Source organism: Sparus aurata, chromosome 22 (genome assembly GCF_900880675.1).
Source record: "Sparus aurata chromosome 22, fSpaAur1.1, whole genome shotgun sequence".
Lineage (NCBI taxonomy): Eukaryota > Metazoa > Chordata > Actinopteri > Spariformes > Sparidae > Sparus > Sparus aurata.
In genome coordinates, this window is record NC_044208.1 from 21,657,358 (window position 1) to 21,677,553 (window position 20,196).

At 40.2% G+C, this 20,196-nt stretch overlaps 2 protein-coding genes across 4 annotated transcripts; both read right to left on the reverse strand.

Moving 5' to 3' along the window:
• Positions 1-2,002: 2,002 nt before the first annotated feature.
• fam167ab (family with sequence similarity 167 member Ab) lies at positions 2,003-11,600 on the reverse strand. Its single transcript, XM_030404433.1, has 3 exons — positions 11,380-11,600; positions 6,800-7,362; positions 2,003-5,634 (listed from the first exon to the last, which is right to left on the reverse strand). The coding sequence occupies exons 2-3, from the start codon at positions 7,163-7,165 to the stop codon at positions 5,371-5,373; spliced, it is 630 nt and encodes a 209-aa protein (XP_030260293.1). The 5' UTR covers positions 7,166-7,362; positions 11,380-11,600; the 3' UTR covers positions 2,003-5,370.
• An 873-nt stretch (positions 11,601-12,473) lies between these two features.
• lca5 (lebercilin LCA5) lies at positions 12,474-19,814 on the reverse strand. 3 transcript variants are annotated; one of them, XM_030406196.1, is made up of 10 exons: positions 19,581-19,814; positions 18,138-18,280; positions 16,345-16,760; positions 15,784-16,025; positions 15,365-15,670; positions 14,944-15,081; positions 14,684-14,780; positions 14,452-14,588; positions 14,164-14,350; positions 12,474-14,082 (listed from the first exon to the last, which is right to left on the reverse strand). In XM_030406196.1, exons 3-10 carry the CDS (start codon positions 16,736-16,738, stop codon positions 13,193-13,195), a joined length of 2,391 nt encoding a protein of 796 aa, XP_030262056.1. In that variant the 5' UTR covers positions 16,739-16,760; positions 18,138-18,280; positions 19,581-19,814; the 3' UTR covers positions 12,474-13,192. The 3 variants fall into 3 exon arrangements, with proteins under 3 accessions (XP_030262056.1, XP_030262055.1, XP_030262057.1); XM_030406195.1 differs by lacking the exon at positions 19,581-19,814 and adding an exon at positions 19,038-19,180; XM_030406197.1 differs by lacking the exon at positions 19,581-19,814 and adding an exon at positions 18,720-19,031.
• Positions 19,815-20,196: the final 382 nt, after the last annotated feature.

Here is a 20,196-nt window from a genome sequence, read left to right on the forward strand (position 1 = left end):
ACATGGTCTGCTTTCTCACAGTACTTGGCAGAAGCCTAATTGGCCTCCTGTAAATACTCTTCGTAATCCAATTTTAGACAGCACGGAGTGGCTCATTACGGCTCCTCATTTGAAGTAAGTAGATATTAGATAGATCAGTTCGTTTAATTAAGTCATTAAAAGATCCACGCTGTTTTATAAAGAGTTTGCCAATTACCTTTACAACAACGGCCGGATCCCCCGTAGTGCGTCTATGGTGACTTCATTACCTTGCATGAGCGTGCCCCTCGAAGAAGAATCAGTTGGGCTGTTCATTGACGTGTTTCGCCTGAGACTGTGGCCGTAACGGTAAGTGGATTAAATATAAAAGACTGTGACTACACTAGATTGAGAACTTCAAAGGGATTTATCATAGGATGCTGATTCAAGAAAGAACCTTTTGAATATGTTACTTCATTATGTCCCTTGAGTTTAGAGCAGATGGGAAAAGTTAGGTTTTGATACAAGAAATCTTATTAGAGCTGTGGAGTATTAAACGGTTGTTGCTCACTACACCTGAAAAAAAAAAAATTCCACATGTGCCATCGCTTCATTCAGCAAATTGATGCTGTTGAAGATTTGGGTAAACATGCACAGAATCAAAGTCCTTGTTATTTTAGCGTCTTTCAGATCACTGTTTTGGTTCACACTCGCTTGACATTAGCAGGCCATTGAACATGTCGGAGCATTTGGCTGCCAACGAATTGGTGGAGACCCGAAAACACCTGAAAACGAGAGTGGATAGTCAACTTTTCGCCAGGTGATTGGATGCAGAAATAAATGGTAACGTTAGCGGTCGCTCATTGGTGGCTGGATGTGCTAATAGGCAACTGTTCGCTAATGAGGTCGACATATCAATCAATCAATCAACCTTATAAGGGGTAACTGTCCCTTAAAATAACATTGAGTCAAAATCCAAATAATTTGAAATTACATTCAGCTACATAAAACCCTTAAACCTACGCAATGATACCAAAAAATGATTTAATAAAATAAAAAAAAAATTTTGTGTTTACAGCTTGTTTCTGGTTCAAGGTTCTTTGTCACGTACAGTACACTGTGCAATGAAATGTACTAAACAATTCCCCCACGCTGCTAAAAAAAAAGAAAGCTTATCAAATTAGTTTGTCGTTACAAATTCAAAAACACATATTTCTTCGAATATATAGTGTAAAAACAGTCCTCCACCAACCAGATCTTACACAGACACACACAGCCTGATGCAAAATGGAAAGGAATCTGCAAGAAAGGGGCTTTTCCCCAAATATCCCACATAGAAAGCCATGCTTTTAAAGTTATTTTTAGCTCCTGGACATGTTAAATATGTGTCCAGGAGCTGATCCAAATGTCCCTCTGACCTTATAAATCTATTTTTCCAACAACCGACACAGTCAGAATCTACGTCTCGACGCTCCAGGGGTTTAATTGTGTGGTAAAGCTTAAAGACTCATGAGTCTGAGGCAACGTGCCTTCCTCCTCCAACAAAAACAGTCTGATTTAGCTCCTTTTCCACACCATTAAAACCAGAGAGTGTTGCCGCCCGTCGAACGTTCATTCTGTCATGACATCATCCGGGTCAGCATCCAAAAAAGAGTCAATATGCAAAATAACCAGCTAGTCATTATTAATGATTTTCTTCTTTGTAATGCGGTGGTCAGGTGTGCAGACGGCCCAGTCCTTACAGTAGATCTTTTCCTCAGATGGGATGCACTCAGACGGTGCTACACAAAGGCTCGGCGTGAGATGCAGTCTGGGATTCTCGCCAGTCTCACCCCGCGGTTCACCTTGGTGATGTTGCTGTCGGCCGTTCACGCTCGAGTTTGCAGCTCAGTCACTTCGAGCAGTGCGGAACTGTGGTGTTACATGTGTTATATTCCTGGAACAGGACGGCAGCTACATTCCCAGCCGTGAACATCAGAGAAAAAAAAAAAAAAGATCTCGTAGACAAAAGGTAAAAATAGCAGTTAACTGACAGGATCCCATCTGAAAGCAACATGAAATAGTTCTTTTATTAACCTTAAAATAACATCCCCAAAACCATTTTGAAGGTACAGTGTCTTGTACTACAGTGTGTGTAACTTAAGTGAGAGGCGATGATCACAGCGTTACATACACGTTCACTTCGACACTTAACATTGCTATGATGTCACGAGTTTTGTTTGTTGCTAGCACCTGGATTACGTTTGAAAAACTGTGACAGACCTGGGATTTGTGTTTACGACAGAGGTGTTGCACTCAGAGTGTGTGGGGGGTGCCAAATTGCATAAAATGCCAATTTCTACATTAGGTTGCTTTAATCATCGTGCCTCAGACTCATCACTGCTCTCCTCACTTTCAGAGTCACCACCTGATTCTTTTTCTGCTTTTTCACAATCAACTTCCTCCTCTTGTGGACGGCTGCTTGTCTGTCTTACTAATTCTTCTGTGCAACTTTTCTATAAAATATTTAAGAAATGCATGATAATAAGTACTTCTCCCCTTGAAGAAAGTCATACGTACACACATGCTAGCGATCTGAGACAGAAGAACTGTCGTTGGAAACCTCTCCAGCCACCAGTCCATCTCCTTTTTGACCGGTCTGCTGGACTTGAACCAGCTGGTCCATGCTGAGGTCTATGGTCTGAACATGGTGCCTAATGTTTTTGCATCAGGACTGTGGCCTTTGATACAGTCTCTGGTCTTCATGCTTCAGCAGCAGAGACAACATCTGATTTTATGCCTGTCAAGTCATTTTGTCATGCAAATGAGATGGGTTAGGCATGAAATTAATAAAATAGCAAATCTCCAGGGACAGCCGTTGGGCAGCACCACAATCTAAACAAGCAACCAGTACACTTTCTTTTCACTTTTCTTGAAATTGCTGTTGCACAGAACACTGGCTGCACAGTATCTATTTCATTGTAATGACTTGAATTTAACAGCAAAATTCAACTAAACGACCTTGGTCACCAGAAGCTTGTTAGAAATAACATGTGATGGCCCCTTTGGCAGCCTTTCAGTCAAGAGGAGATGTGGCTTTCAGCTGTGATAAGCTCACATAAAGCTGGAGCTCATGCATGAAAAATCTCAGGCTCAGCAGAGTCATTCATGACACGCCACTTCAGGCCCTCCAGATGGAGAGGGACACAGGAATCAGCGAGCGGGTCACACTGCGACTCTCACATGCACAAGCTCATGACCTCCATGCTCATGTCCTCACACATACCCAGAACTGTGGGAGCCCGGGCTGTTCACAACTGTTTACATAAGTTCCTGTGCAAGCGTGCACAGATGACAGCTCGGCCTGCTGGGAATACAAAAGCATTGGGACAAAAAAGGAGGCTCCTTTGAAGAAAGGGGCCGAGATAACCAATTCTTTTAATTTTCCAAAACATGGCATTATGAGCTGTAAAGGTGATTGAATGGATACAAGTTGAAAAGAGTATGAATAGGTAAAAATGTTGCAAAGGGACGGATGCAAGATATAGTGTTAAGGTAGGAGATGAACTGCATTGCTTCACTAATGGCTGAAACCTTAACTGCATTGGTGTACTAAGGAGAATTTAAGGAAGTGTTGTGTTGCCTGTATTATGTTGGTATATATACTGTATGCACTTTATAACATCAGTCCATACAACACAGACTGTGTTTAGTTTTTCTTTTGTGTCTTTTCTTGACTGTAGTGAACTACATTTTATTTGCTGAGCATCTTTAATACATTGTCACAAAGTTCTTTTTTTATTCATCCCAGTGACACATCTATGAGTCAAAAAGTACTTCGAGCCGAACTGAATGGCTCGAAAAAAGTGCAGCTGCTAAACTGCCCCGCTGGCTTAACGTTGTATTAAGAACAGCTGAAGGAGTATATACATAAGTTGGAAAAGCGTAGAAGTGTATTCAGTAAAGTACACTGTAGGTGTCCTTAGGGAGACTTGATTGACACTTCACACACACAGTTGTTTGTGTCCCTGATGAGAGGCCACTGATGAGACTTTCTCGTGATGACAGCAAATTAAAGGTTGAAAAAGTGTGGCCAAACAAGAACCCATTTAAGGTATCATATTTTGTCAAACCAGTTTTAAAGTACAGGATGTCCCAGTAGATTAAAGGCTTAGTAACACAAGATCAAGCTGACATAGTAGTTTTCTTGCCGGGTGGCATTGTGCCTCACTGTTTAGGGGATGCTGAAAACTAAGATAATGGAACTGAGTGTTATGTTTGTTCAACATCCTTATCATGATGTCTGACGGTCTCAGCAGTAGATGCTGATGTTAACCTTGTCATTTCAATGCTTGCTCTGTTGTTGTGAAAAAACGGATCTTGTGTGTGAGAAAGCCTGAAAAATATTATATTCACATTGTATTATAGTGTATCTGGGCCACAAGGAGGGGCATCTTAAACCCTTAAAAATCCTTTTATCCTGTGGCATGTTTTGTGCATTGGGACTGTAATTGACTTTCTTATGCTCACATTTCAAATGCAGACCCCACAGCCCAAAGAAAAGTAGTAAGGCCAAGGGTACCTCTGATGACATATCTCATCATTACAGGAGGCTCATAACAAGATCCACATAATCATGTAATTTGGTCAAGATGGGTCGTAATTCAATGTGTATCCATGAAACTAAACCTTGTTCTTACTTCAAACAGACAATTCCACCTCAGTTACGTTCAGATCACAATTAGAGCATGAAAAGGGCAAAGCTCTAACAAAGAGTTACATGCATCCTGACTCTTAAGAAGCAGATTTAAAACCAACTTGGGTAACTTGAAAATCATTACAAAGAATGAATCATTTTCTTCATATTCTACAAAAAAGCAATGGTACTACTATGGATGATGTACATTTATCAATATAAAGGCACCTTTTTAAAAAGCAGAGACATTTTGATTAAGACAACATGGAACATGGAATAATATGTATGCCATTATAAAAAAATATGTTGACATTTTTAATCTCTGCTTGAAGACAGAAACCACAAAAGTCCCACCAAACAACTTCAGAGTTTAAAAACTGCGATTCTTCTGTTTCAAGTCACAACAGCCTACAGGTTTAAAATCGGCTGTGGTTGTAAGACAGAGAGGTTTCTGTATATAGCTGCCCTATAGTTTAGTGGCAAAAACACTTTATATGTACCTTCTACACTCAAATTATTCTTTCTAAATAGTATACATTACTTAAATCGCTCCCTTTGATTACAGTGATTGCAAATTAGTGTTTACAGCGAGGTTCATCCTCACATCAATGTGGTCAAGCGCTAAATGCACAAGAGTTCCCTGCTATCTGACATATGGCCGTAGCTGGCATGTTGCACTTGGGCAAACATAGTGTTAGACAGGCTGTTTTGTTTTTAGGCATCTCTGACTGAAGCCACTAGCAGAGCGAGAAACGGCGAGAGTTAATGTTCATCTTGGTGACGCCGATGAGTCTCAATGGGGCAGAGAGGCCCAACCCCGGGGTGACTGGACATTCGCACAACAGGTCCGACAGCTCATCCCGCTCTTCAATCCCAAAGGTGGCGTCATTGAGCATCCGTCGGTGCAGGTGGCACGTCTGCTCTATCTTCAACTTGTTGATGTCGCTTCGGAGTCGCATGAGCTGCCTGGCCAGGTGCTGGTCCTGCAGGCGCATGTCTGTCTGTTGGAGATAGACAGAAACCAGCGATGCTTAAATAACTTGCTGCTTTAGTGATTAATCACCTTTCTTTCAACCACATCTAATTGCCTTCCTCAGTGGATGGAGTTGTTAAGTAGCTGTGGAGACGGTTGAACTGATAGCACATTATGTAAGTAAGGAATTTTAATTCATGTGATGACAGATGTTTGGATATGATGTCACGTACTAAACCATCTCCATGACACCTGAGCAACTCCAGTTGTGGAGGAAGGTCATGAGATGTGGTTGAACGCTTTCGAGAGAATAAATAAGTTGTGTAAAGAATTTTAAAGCTAATTGTTAGCTTCAGTTTTGCCATGTGAGTGGTATTGATCTCATCGTCTAGTCTTTGGCAACAAAGCAAATAAGCTTACTTCTCAAAAAGTTGAACTATTCCACTACAAACAATTTTTTGTTCCATGCTTCAGTGTTTCAATCTATTTACGCTTGGTTCTTGAACTAATAGATTCACAGGAGGTCCATACATTCGGTCCTTCTTGTGTAAGAAAATCTAAAAAGCAAACTCACAGTGAGACACTGACAAACAAGTTTCTCATCATAAGTGCTCTCTGTTTTGTCTCTTTCATGTCCACTGTCCTTGTGCAAAACTCCGTGCAAAGATTATTCTCATCTCTCTTGTCCACTGTCCTTTTGGCTATGATTCTGCCTCTGACGGTGCCTCTTTGCGTGCTCTGTCCAGGCTTATGGACCGTGGGCAGAGTAATTGAACGGAGTAAAAGTGATTACACTTGCAGAAACTGTGAAACAGATGCAGTCTGATGCAATTGCCTGAGTCCCAATCAATCTCACTCAATGATGTGAATGGGATTCTTCTGGCCAGTAATTGGACATGGTATCCATTGTTTCATTCTAATTAGCTAAGTAGCAGGAAGTAATTTCCCAATCTGGCTTTTAACTGCAAAATTAAAAAGCTCTTCAAATCAAAAGTGTGATTCAAAGTGTGTCCTTGAATCTCAAGTATCTGACTGAAATAGGGCCTGCCAATGGCTGCATGTACAAAACAAAACAAACTATATCAGAGATCCCACTCTTATAGTAAAACTTATAACTTATAGTAAAATCTCCATTATCCAAAGATAGATGATACAAATGATACATTTGTTTTCGAATTTAAGCAATGTCTCACCAGTTCTCTCCTCAGCCAACTGAGAGCTTCATCGATGTTCCCAAATCCTTTCAGTACGCCCGAGGGCAACTTGCACTGAATCCTCTGAGAGTTCACTACCGTCCCTTTGGGTGTGACTGCTTTCCCTTCAGGCTCAACGTCGATCGGGCCTTTTCCACTTCCTGTCTCCCTGAAGCTTTCCGTCTCAAGCCGGGCTTTCCACTCCAGGTAAGAAGGCCTCCTGGTCTCCAGTCTTAATTTCTCAGTCAAGGCCTTTAAGTTCATGAGATGGTCATCTGTTGGCAAATCCATGTCTTCCCCACATTCTGCTACCTCGAGGACACAAGCTGGGTCCACCATGATTTGAGGAGCGGAGGGTACGTCCATCTTTAATGTAGTAAAGAGAAAAAGCTCCCTAAAAATGTCTCAGAATAAAAATAGATATCTGTTCTTCATTGGTGGCCTCGCAGTGATGTGATCATGTCCTTTCTGCATCCGCTTTCTCTGCTCTTTGTCAGCAAAGTTGATTATCAAGGGACTTCTGATGGATCCAGCAGAGTTTTGAAGGCAGGTGATCTTTAAAGCTGTAGAGAAGAGATGACGTAAGTTAGGAAACATCTTCTGACTGTATCACCAGCCATCATATTACAATGAAAGGAGATAAAATTAACGTGGCATATGACAAAAAGGCTACACCTCAACTTTGTCGTGACTCAGGCTCAGTTGTGTAACAGGATAGATTTAATCTCGAGAGACTGAATTGAAAGTAAAAGGTCTGTATTCTCATTCCTCCTGTAAACCGATTTAGATTGAGCATTTGGCTTCTCACATATCTAATAACACAGACATGCTGAGGGGTACACACCTACAGGATTTCCATTTAACAGGAACAAATTGTTTCCATAGCAACAACACCGGGACTGTCAATGAATCAGCAATTTTACGCCTCCTGTCCTCAGGGCTTCTCCGACCTGAGGTGTCAGACGACTGGCGGTGGGACACGATGGCTGATAGTGTTGCTCTTTTACAGGAAGCCCTTTTTTTTCAGCTAAAAACATATGTCATGATAATACATGTTTCACAAATTACTTAAAGGTTCCATAACATCATGCATATTTAAGTGGCTCTCATAAGACGTGTTCACCTGTATTTTTTCAACAAAAAACGCATTTTGTGCATTTTTATCACTGCGTTCAGTTAAATGCTAATATAGGCATGCTGGCAAGGACAGTCACAGTGACCATCATAGTGTGTTAGCATGGCTACATCTGCTAATTAGCACTGAATACATTGTATGGCCGGGGCTGAAGGCAATGTCATCAGTTTTGCAGATACATTGGTTCATAAACAAACATAAACATTTGTTTTTATCAAGTTTCACACAATCATTCCAATAATTATCAAGATTTTTAACTTAAAACCGTGTCACGGTTGTGCTAAGCTTACAGAGGAAAATTAGATAGATTAAAAGGTTGTACAACGAAACAAACTTTTGTATAGGTGAGTGAGAGATCAGGAGTCTCACAGCCTGAGGAAAGAAGCTGCTCCATAGTCTGGTGGTACGGCAGCAGATAGTCTGTATCTTTTGCCAGACAGCAGCAGGGTGAACGGACTGTGGCTGGGTGGGTATTTTTTAGTACCCTGAAGTAGGTAAATTAGTAAAGTTAGTGGGATTCTTCATCTGGTGATAATGAACCAGTATTTTTTTGTCCACCCAGCTAGATACATCTGGGTGACGATAGAGGCCAACAGGAAAGACTTGACTAAATAAATAAAGTCACAAACTACATCTTTAATACAGCCTCTTAGATGATATAGCAAACACACACATAATAACAGCTGCAGCTACGGGAGACTTTAAGCCCAGTGTCCTCTTACACAGTATCCAAGCACTCAATAAGTGGTTAGCGCTCAGTTATTCCATAATGGGCACAGCAGACCAGCAGTGAAGTCATTGTATCTAATGATAGGCTTGGTCGTTCTGCAAGGTAAAATAGACCTCTCGCTGTGAAGAATAGCTGACTTGTGGGAATGGATCTGCTCCTTATTCTATAAAGGAATCAGTGTGTTTCTCTGGAGACCAAATTGTTACAGGAGACCAATGAAGGAGGGTGAAAATCCATACCACATGCATTTTTAAAGAGTTTGTAAAGACACTGTATCTCCAGGACAGTAGTGATTTACACTGTGAACAGGAACTGCAGAGCAAAGAGTTTTAGAAAAAGGTGAGGAAAAGTGAGTGTGCAAATATTTGATTAAATATAATGAACTGTGATGACAACTATGCAGAATTAAAGTGTTTAAAATCATAACAGCAAAAGCCCCAAAACCAGCCTCCTCCATCATTCAAGAGGCACTTAACCTCAGCGTGACCTCAGCCACTTCTGAATAGACCAGCAGGAAATATTTCTCTAAAGGGAGCCAAAATTTACATCCTGAATATCAAATGCACAAACCCTGACAAATCTTGGGATGAAAGAGACCGTTTATCCCCATCATCCAACTGGCATATCACCAAACATCACCCATACATTCTTCTGGTTTCAAGGCACTAGGATTTGACCACTCAGCAACATTCAGATGAGGTAATGCCAAATCGGTATAAGTTATTCGGTGGTGTTGGATTATAAGACGCCAAAACCTGGTCTGGCTTATGAAGTCTGGCTCTCCTAACTGGAACATGAAGGCAAGTCTACATAACAAACACGTCTGCAGAATAACGAATCCGGCTTTAGTGTTAATCTCTCCAATCTATAACGCAACACACCTCTGAGTCACTTCCATTCAAAGGTGTTAAATTTCAAGATGGAGGGGGGGTTATGTACTGATACACAGTGCTGTATATGAGAACATGAGCATTACTATCCATAGAAACCATCAACAGGCTCAAAAGTCGATTCAAAGAGATGAGCTGCAGAACACAAAAGCTATTCATACAAGGAAACACCCAATTACTGTGGCATATTGGACTCCTTTGTTATGGCAACAGAAACTCAATAAAACAGCCTGTGGTTCAAATTATACCACAGTAAAAACCTAAGTAAATAAGAAGTAAGTAAGAAAAAAGCTATAATGGATATCAGCAGCGACAGGTGTTCGTTAATGGTTGTTTATGTTCCGAAAGATGGAAGATGGAAGAAAAATCCCATTTACAGAGGATAAGATACTGCTTTAATTAAATCATAATATACCTAAAGTACTACTTTGATACTATTACACATGCAGACACTGAGTAAAGAAACTGCTGTGCCTGAGAAAGTACTTCCATATTTTAATTAGGTAAAAGTAGCAAACTTGGTAGAGATACTAATACAAGAGAAAGTCCTACATAAAAGGTTAAGTGAAATTACACTATTAGCGTCAAAAAATGTTTTCAAGAAACAAAAAGTAAAAGTACTTATTATACAAAATGCCCCAAATTAGAATGATTATTGCACTAATGTGTACATAGGTGGGACTTCTTTATTGATTTAGTTGTATTAGTCAAAGTTGTATCTTTATCCATAATAATACATCATAATTTATTTGTTGATCATACATTTCAATTTCTTTATTTTTGAACAGGGACTGTGTATGTTAACCAGGTACCCAAGTATTTCCATTTTCTGGTCTTTTATACTTTCCCTCCACTACATTTTGGAGACAAATACTGACACGAATACATTAATTTAATAATTTAAGTTCCTGGTAACCTTCCAGATTACATGCTGCATCAGAGCCAAACGAGTGCATGTTTGAATTAACTTCTTTTAATGACATTTGAAAGGAAAAACCTGATTCCAATCATTGGAAAACTGCTGAACCCAGAGGATACATTACACACATACATGTCTAATCTACATTTACTTGTTCGTTCAATACTAAGTACATTTAATATTAGAAACTTCAATACTTTTACTCAAGTCCTATTTGTATGAGTGACTTTCACCTTCACCGAGGAAGTATTTTAAGACGATAACTTTACTTTCAATCAAGTAGCCTATGACTTTTAGTTACTTTATACAACACTAACAGAGTTTGCTGAATGTCTAGCTTTCATCTGCAGTCTCTTCACCTTAGCATCCTAGAGTCAAAACAAGTTAAAAGACACTATATATAGTTTTATTTTAATTGATTAAACCTATACTTAAGTAAGCTACAGTACTCCAGTTAATGTACCTATTTACTTCTCACTACCAAGTCAAGAATTCAAAAATGTTTCTTTCTTTATTCACTAATCAAGGGTAATAAAAACACAAACAATAAAAGCCTGTTACCTTGCTACTCTATCATTTATGTAGTAACAACAATGTAACTTCAGCCCATGTGAGGGGACATGTCAGAATATAAAGTTGTGCTCAGGTTAACCAATGTAATACTTTTTGTTAATTTAGCAAAGGTTTCTAACATAAGGCCAACACCTTGTAGTCCACACTGGTGTCTTTAAGTCATAGCCTAGCAAGAATTCTGTGTAAAAATGATTAAGGCTAACGTTCAATTTAACGTCACGCACGGATAACCCGAGTGATGCTGGCGCGCGCTTAGAGGTTCATTTTTAACCTCCTCCTGCTGACAGGTGAGACTCTACCTGCGTCATTTAAAACTGCGTGCGGCTCGTCTACCTTGTGAGACTTCAAGCTGCTGGAGTCCATACTTGTAGTCAGCGACGCCTGAAGCCGAGCAGCCGCATCAGTCCGACGACCATCACGATACCAGCTCCCGTATCTGTCTGTCTGTCCCTCAGCGGCTCCGCGGTCCGCTTGTTTTTGAGCAGGGGAGCTACCGCGAGGAGGGGGCGGGGCGGAGCGGCTGCGTCAGGTTCTGGTTGCCGGGAGACGCCCCAGGAATCCCTATCAGACTTCCCGTCGCATGAATATTAATGAGGGCGCAGCACAGACCGGTCACCGAGCAACAGCTTCACTCTCACTCTCATTTATTTTCATTCAAGCCAAAATACAACACATTAACTTTATTCAGACAACACAACTGGAACAATAAGTAGAAAATGTGAAAAATTCCAAAATGCAGGCTGATTAAACCACAAAGTATTCACTGGTTACACATTTAAATCTCTTATGAAAGTAATAATAATGAATTCTGCTAGAATAAATACAAAGAGCTCTTCAAAAATGGACATATCTACAAAAAATCTAACTATTTTACAGCTCCCTGATGCACATCAGCCTTGTGCCAGGTTAGAAGATGCCGTGAGTCGATAAGAACAGAACAAAAAAATACAGACAAGCTGCAGATAAAAATAGAGAATTTTGTCAATTAATTTCTCCATAGTTTGTATCTTGGTTGTTTGTTTCAGTGTCGAATGTCTGCTGTGAGTGGTATCAGTGCATGTATATATATATATATGTATATATATATATATAATATATTATATATATATATATATGTATATATATAATATATATGTATATATATATATATATGTATATATATATATATATGTATATATATATATATATGTATATATATATATATATGTATATATATATATATATATATATATATATATATATATATATATATATATATATATATATATATATATATATATATATATATGTGTATGTGTATATATATATATATCTATATATATATATATATATATATATATATATATATGTATATATATATATATATATATATATATATATATAAAAAACTTAATGTTTCCCTTGTAATGTCACACTTAATCAGAACCTTGACAATTAAGTTTTATTATAAATGTTTTTAAAAAATAACCCGTTTTACATACTTTTCAGACATTCAGCAACTGATGTTTGATTGTCATATTGCTTCGTCATACATTCCACATGTTGCACATTCTTATAGCATCAATCACCCAAATGTGGAATAAAACCTACTCAAATACTGATACCTGAAGAAAAGCAGGATTCAAAAGTATTATTACTAAACAAATATGGCAAAGCGCTAAAATATCCAACGCAAAGAAATGTGACTTGCTGCCAGAGTGAATGTAATGCTTGCACCATTATAAATTGGATATATATTATGGGGTTTAATGTTGCGACCTCGCTATCCTTCTTCTGAAAGATAAACTACCAGCCATATTCTACCACAAAAACTGGAAAGCAACCTGAGGAACCTTTTCAAATTTAACAAGTGCAAACCATTACAAGCCACAGTCGACACAACACTTCTGAGTTCAACTACCATTAAAACAGATCAAAGGTTAAATATTTCTGTATTACCAGTTACAGCAACACGGACAACTATCTATCATCCGTGTCGACACCACATGCACCTGAATGCATCGCAGTCACTTCAAATTAATGTCCTACATGATGAAACATTTAAAAGACAGCAACACAAGTTTAATAATTTATCACTTAGAATTCATAAACCATGTTCATCACGCAATCTCTTTATGAGATTAATGTCTTTAAATATAATTTAATTTCATAAAGTCAGTTCCTCTATGTCATCATCGAATGAGTTGATGGCACGGATGGAAGGTCTGCTGTCTGCGACCTGTAGGGTGTTCAGAGAGGATGCAGGAGGAGTGGAAGACCCTGAGTTGTAGCTGAGCAGTTCTCCCCTTCTAGAACGCACTCCATTGCTAGATGGAGGACTGTTCAGGATCTCCATCGTATTGGAGGTGCTAAGACTATCACCAGCAGGTGTGGCCAGGGCACCAAATAGCTGTTGCATGAGGCTAGACTTCCTGTCCTTCCCCACTCCTCTTTCCGCCTCCTTTTCTTTCTCCGTCCCCAGCCCTCTGAGGCTAAAAACACCTATAGCTTCTAACGCAGAGTCCCTGTCCTCTGTGGGCGGAGGCGGAGGCGGAGGGAAGCCTGAAGAACCGCGGGAGGCTGAATTTCCGAAAGAAGGCGCGTAGCTTCCGAATGCCATGTCGTCAGTGGAGATCTGGGACCGTAGCGCTCTCCTCCCCAGTCCTGTTGCAACAGCTCCACCCTCTGTTCCTGATCTTCTCCTTCCAGCACCGGTGTGCAAACTGGCCGATTCTTCTGATTCTGTCAGGTTAAAAATGGAAGAGTTCCTCTGCTCGGGAAGACGAGGAGAAGATTGGTTACTGGGGCTCTTATTGGACTCAGAAGACACGGTGTCCTGGGCTCCGTGGTTCTGACGGTCTATTTCAAGCATCTTAGCCAGCAGTTTTTCCTTTTTGCGATGCGCCTCCTCTGCTGCTTGCTGACTGGTCAGAGCATCGTGGTTCCACTTCCTCACCTCTTCCAAGACATGGCCAGGCTTCCTGTTATTCTCTTCCTCCTGGTTTAACAAGGAACTTGTCCTCTTTCTGTCTTCTTCCTCCTTCTGTTTCTCCCGGCCTGTGGACAGAACATAAAGCCATTACTTTTTTATGCCTTTTACTAATTTCTATATGTATGTATACTCTCTGTTTATCTTACCATTTCTGAGTCTTTTTGCCTTCTCCTCAAGCACATTTAGCTCCTGGTTGAGTTGTGGTTTCTCCTTGTTCTCCTTCACCGCTTCGTTTTCCTTGTCTCTTTCTTTCTCCCCATCTGTCATCTTCTGCTGTTCCCACTTTAGATACCCGTCTTCTGTTTCTGCCCGTCTGTCCTCTTGGTTACGCTCCTTTCGACATAAATTGTTTGAGACAAAGAGGCGTGAGTAACAATGAGAGAGGAGGAAGTGTGGATGAGGAGGTAAAGTAAAGTACAGTTGCTTCTCTGTACCTTGAGTGACAGGTATTCATCAGGTGCCTGTTCACTGTATCCGTTTGCATCGGTGATGGCAGGTGGAGGTGTGGGGAAATCCAGACTAGACGGCCTGTCTGTCGTCTGTGCTGTCTTGGCGCTGTTCCTGCTGGGGACTATAGGTGAGAGATTATATATAAAAGTCCAAACCATGGCCAGGAAGTATACACAGCACATAAATTATGAACAGGCACCAATAGTAAGGCCTTACCTTTCCGCTTTGTGCCACTGTCAGCATCTTTTCTTAGTGATGGTTTCATCATGCGGTTGGCATAGATGTTCTTGGCATCTAGTTCTCTCTCCTTCTCCTGATAATGAATTAAATCATCAAATTGCTAAATTCAATTACTGATTTGGGATAATCTGAGTACACAACTCAGCAAAATGTATTTTTAAAAAGTATAGTCTTTTTAATGCAGGAATGTTAGACAACATATCATCACGTAAATCATTATATATATATATATGGACCTTGAGTTTATTGGTCAGTCGATCCAGTTCTTCCTGCAGAGTCCTGATCTCCTCCTGGGCGCCCACGGTCTTCTTCCTCTCTGCAGCCAGCTGCCTCTGGTAACTGCTGTTGCTCAGCTCCATGCCACGCTCCAGCTCCTTCAAACACACACAGGACAATGATTGCACTTTCCAAATAATTTGCTTTATGGATGCCAGAATACATGTACACAAATTTGACACAAATGAGTGTGTGTATAGCTTACGACTTGCAAGTGTTAAGCTAGCTATGGAACAGCCTTGTAAACTACACATCTATCATTTGTTAAATCAAATGTATAAGCTACATCTCAAAAAGTTCAGAGGAAAGATCATGTGCAGGAATAGTCTATTGTAGGAATTGAGTTTTCTGATAAATAGAAGGAATCCAAAATTAATTTACTTTGATCTTTCGTTCTGCCTCTTGGGCCCGTGTCTTCTCTTCCTCCAGCCTGCTGCTTAGCTCGTCTCTGGTGGCCAACTCTCGCTGGTCGACCAGCTTCTTCAGCCGCGCTATGGTCGTCCGACTCCTTTGCAGCTGCTCCTCACTGTCCTTCAACCGTCGCTCGGCTGCCCGTTCCCGCTCTTGAGTGCGCCTCAGCCGCTCACGCAGCACTTGGGTTTCATTGGAGTGGCGCGCCAGTAGCTGAGAGATCTCGCTCTCGGTGTCGTCGTAGCGCTGCAGGGCTTTCTCTTGACGCACCTGAAGCTGCAGTGTGGAAAAGCAGTTATTCCACTTTAGGATGCCACAGTTGTTTCAAAGAATCTGAAGGAAAAAGACCATGTGATTGGCTTTAAACTTAACTAGATAGTTAGGCATACCTGTCTGAGAACTCGATTCTCCTTCTGCAGCTCGTCAGTGCGCTGTTGCAGCTCAGCAAGTGAGTTGCGCAATTCATTGATCTTTAGCAGGCGGGCTGAGAGCATCCTCTTGGTGACCAGGTCCAAGTCTTTAGGGGGTGTGGACTCCTTGCTTTGCGAACGCACTCCCCTGCGTTGCTGCTGGGTCAGGGGTTGGCCACCTGGACGTTGTGGGCGAGACACACCCCGACGCCCCACACCGCCTGCAAGGTAGAGGAACACACATGATGTTGAAATAATTTCAAAGTAATGACAATAAACACTTTTACATGGATAAGTGCACCTGGAGAGGTGAATACCAATTAATTTGAAAAAAAAGAAGAAAAACTTTAATTAAAACATATTAAGTGTGGAAGACAAATTCAAGGTACAAAACTGCTTATAAAAATCTTAATCCAATCTTAATGACCATGTTAAAATCTGCCTTACACTGCCATCATCTGGACAGTACAGGGAATTTAAAAGGAAGGGATTAAGATAAATTGTATTTATCTGTCTATTCACACATCCTTCATTACATACCTGTCTTAAAAAAGGGGCTGTTGGAAGTCTTCTTTGCCCTGATCCCCCTCTGAGGCGTTGGAGATGGAGTCCGGGACTGGGAGTAGGGTGAGAGCGATCTGTCTGAAGGAGACTCATTCTCATAATCCTCAGAGTAATAAGAGTGACTACTTCTCCGTCCCTCTCCATCTGATATCTGGTCCCGATCCGGATCAGAACGCCACGTTCTTGTTTTCGATCTACCCTCAGCGACGTCTTCCTTTTCTTCCTCATCCCCGATCTTGTCCCAGTTGCTCTTTTTGTGTTTTTGGACGGACGAGTCACAAGAATCTTTCCTTGTGCTCCGCAGTGACTGGCGACTTTGATTAACATCCCGGTTGTCTTCATAAGGGTCAGTTTTGTTTTCCGATTCCATGTTGTCACTTTGAAAACAAACGCTGCGTTGGATTTAAACACAAAAATTGAGGAAGAAGTGAGAAGCTTTTTTATGAGTTACGGTTTAACAATAACACAGACTTACTTGCACAGAATGTACCTTACCTGATTTAACAGACTTACATTAAAAGTCCCCTGATAAACTGACATCATTGTTGGTATTAAGCAACCAAGATGAAAGTCTCAGAGTTCATTCAAAACAGTAATAAGAAGCTAGGCCAACGGGTTTCTCTCAGGTTTTCCGTATTGTCTGCCTCGGTCACTAAGCGACAACACACATGAGGTGGAATTTTCCATGAGGCTGAATGATGTATGATATCACTAGTCCACACCACTGCTGCTGCTACATACAAAATGCTTGACTGCCCCCATCTGTCCAGGTGACTGGACTTATCTTATCTTTGACTACAATAACATTTGCATATAAAATACAGAAAAAGAGGAGAAAAATATAAAGTAAATGTAAAGTGTTCAGGTGTTCTAATCTGATACTTTAATTCTGTTGATGTAGACATGTTGTTGCATATTTGTGATAGATTGCACCACCAATATATGTTGTATATATTGCTGCATGGTTTTCCATATACTACTATTATTTTCTTGTTGATTGTATATGTATCTACCATGATGTTAGTCTTTATATTGCTAGCCTAAATGGTACGTATTTTTAGTTTTTCTAGATTAGTCAATTATCCTTCATCTCGACACATTTGACACACAAAACAAAAACAAAAAAACTAAACACAAATATCCAGCGCCTCCAGATATTATTTGCCATTGTTTGTAAGGGATCAGACAACCTTGAGTCACTTGATTATTACTGAGGGGCCTCTGCGCTCTTTAATAATTGTGTTAATGACAAGGTCGTGCAGTCATCTTGCGCTTTCATCAACCCTGACAATAACAGAATCACTTGATGGACACGTATCTATGGGAACAGCAGTACACACACCAGCAGCAGCATCATCAGCATAAATAGAAAAGGGCATGATTGCAGGTCAAGCAGGGCAGAAATGTCCTACACCTGAACACCAGACTGTTTTTGAAAACCTGTTTTTTCTTTTGTTTTTCAGTTGTAAATGTTTAATTATACCTAATTCATTTCATGCAGAGACTTTAACAGTAAATCATGTCATGTCATTTAGGCCTACTGCTATACCTCTAATAATTAGTAAGAAAAACACATTAAAAATACAGTTTAGTCATATTAATATCAAATGTTTTAGATGACAAAAAAAGTGATGATACTTATGTGAATTACTACTGAAGTGCTACTCACACGAATTAAATAAACTATTAGACGAATAAGCATCATATCACATCTGATCTACAGGAAAATAAACCTAAATGCACAGTAGAAACCGGTATTTAGCACTTACCACAAAGGTTACATTATATCCCCATCATCTCCGTGGAGTGTCATCGCATCTTCTGCTTCATCGAGCTCATGTCTGACTGTCTCCGGAGGCTCCTGATAACGATTATTTGCTAAGAGAGTACACTCAGTCGGGCGACAAGCTCCCTGGTGAAAGCAGATGTACACACAGATGAGTGTTATCAAGGGCTTCCTGTAGTGGAATAACATGCTGGCTTCAGCGGCCTGCTGTGAGTGACACGAACAGATTGGATTAAAATGGACCGTCTGCTGTTGACAGATGCATTGTTGTCAAGACTGCCTTCCATGTAGCTAAAGGCAACAAAATGAAGCTAGCACCCCAGCAACCAGATCTTAATGGGCCCTTTACTCAAATGCAGCATTATCAGTTAGACGTGGATAAGAGAGAAAAGTGGTTGACTCTCGTAACACCATTTCAGCCTGTTGACATTAGCAAACATTAGCCTTTAACGGGTTGTTGGAAGCTAACGTTGAGACATGACTGACATATTGCTGATAGCTTGCTGTGCTAGCATAGCAACAAAAAAACTACTATCAACAGGTGGGTGTTGCGTTTTAGCCTTACCGCTTTGTGTCTGCTGGCATCAACCTGTCCGTTTGCCGCATTTCCTCCTTTACACCCTCCCGACTTTGTCTGCTTTACGTTTATCTTTGTAGCAACCACTTACCTGCTCCTTGTTTAGACTCCATCGGCTAACGTTAGCCACATAGCTTAACTACTCGCAAGCTAGCATGAACTTTGACGCTAGCTAACTTAGCAACCGTTACTTAGATATATGGGGATATAACGTTAGTCATCCGCCCTTGTTGTGAATAGTTTAGTTTTAAAATGCACCACCCTGTAATTATCCACAGTAAATCAAGAATAAGGAGTAATCCTGACCGTCAGGGGCGTCCAGAGACTATTTTGTTTTCGTCCACGCCTTCAGGAGCCAGTCGTACCGCTGACGCTGTACCATGGCAACCGCAGCACCCCTGCAGTACCACCGTAACGCCAGCGTGGCGCTGCAGTGCGTGTTGTCATATAAATATTCTGTATGTTTTTCAGTAGATATATGCATACCGCATATTTGCTTTGTGTTTATGTAATACTACTGTTGTTTTGCCATCTGATATGTAGGATATCATGGCCAGTCAAAGGTTGTTGAGATCAGTCAATCAGACTTTATTTATTATTTTATTTAAACGCTTTTCATACAAACAAATTAAAACAAAGTACTTCACAGCAACCAATAAACCGAGGAGGAGGTGATCATGAATATCATGAGTAAAATTCCTCAATAAAACATTTAAAAAATCATTAATAACATACATCAATAAAATACAGACAAAAATAAAATACATAAATAGATAGATAAATAGATAAAACACAGTTAAAGATTGTTTCCAGATTGAAAAGGTATGAAGTAGTTAAAGGATGCCTCACCATGGCTCTGTCACTTCAGCAGCAGCATATGAATGTGCTGCTACACGCAGACTTCACCAGAAAATGAATGATTTGTGCTGCTATGTGTCCATCCACTTTTTTGTGTAGCCCAGTAATAAAAAAATGTTAAGAAAATCTGGATCAAAATACATACAGTAATAAACAGCAAATGGATGCATACGTGAAGTGCAGCTGAATCTGGAGCCACACCACAAACTGGTCAAAATTCACCAAATTTAATTAGAATCAAACAAACGAGCAAACTGGTTTAAAAACAAATATGTTTTTAAATGCTGCCAGCATCCTCAGAACTACATTTCCCTGCGTCCAGCTACCTTTTCAGGTTACTTGCGTCAAGTTTCCGGACATAATCACAATCAAACTTTTTATTTTGAAAGGATTTTCAAAATATTAAAGGTAACGTTTGACACAAAAATTATGTGTTAATTAATAAAACTAGATTTTAATGAGATCAATTAGTATTTAATGCTGCTTGGTTAACAGAATATATGAAGAAAACTAAGATTTACAAGGGACGTGCATGTGTAGACAATGATAAACTATATTTGTATTAAGAGCTCCGTAATCCCCCATCATGGAGCAATCACTGTCGTTT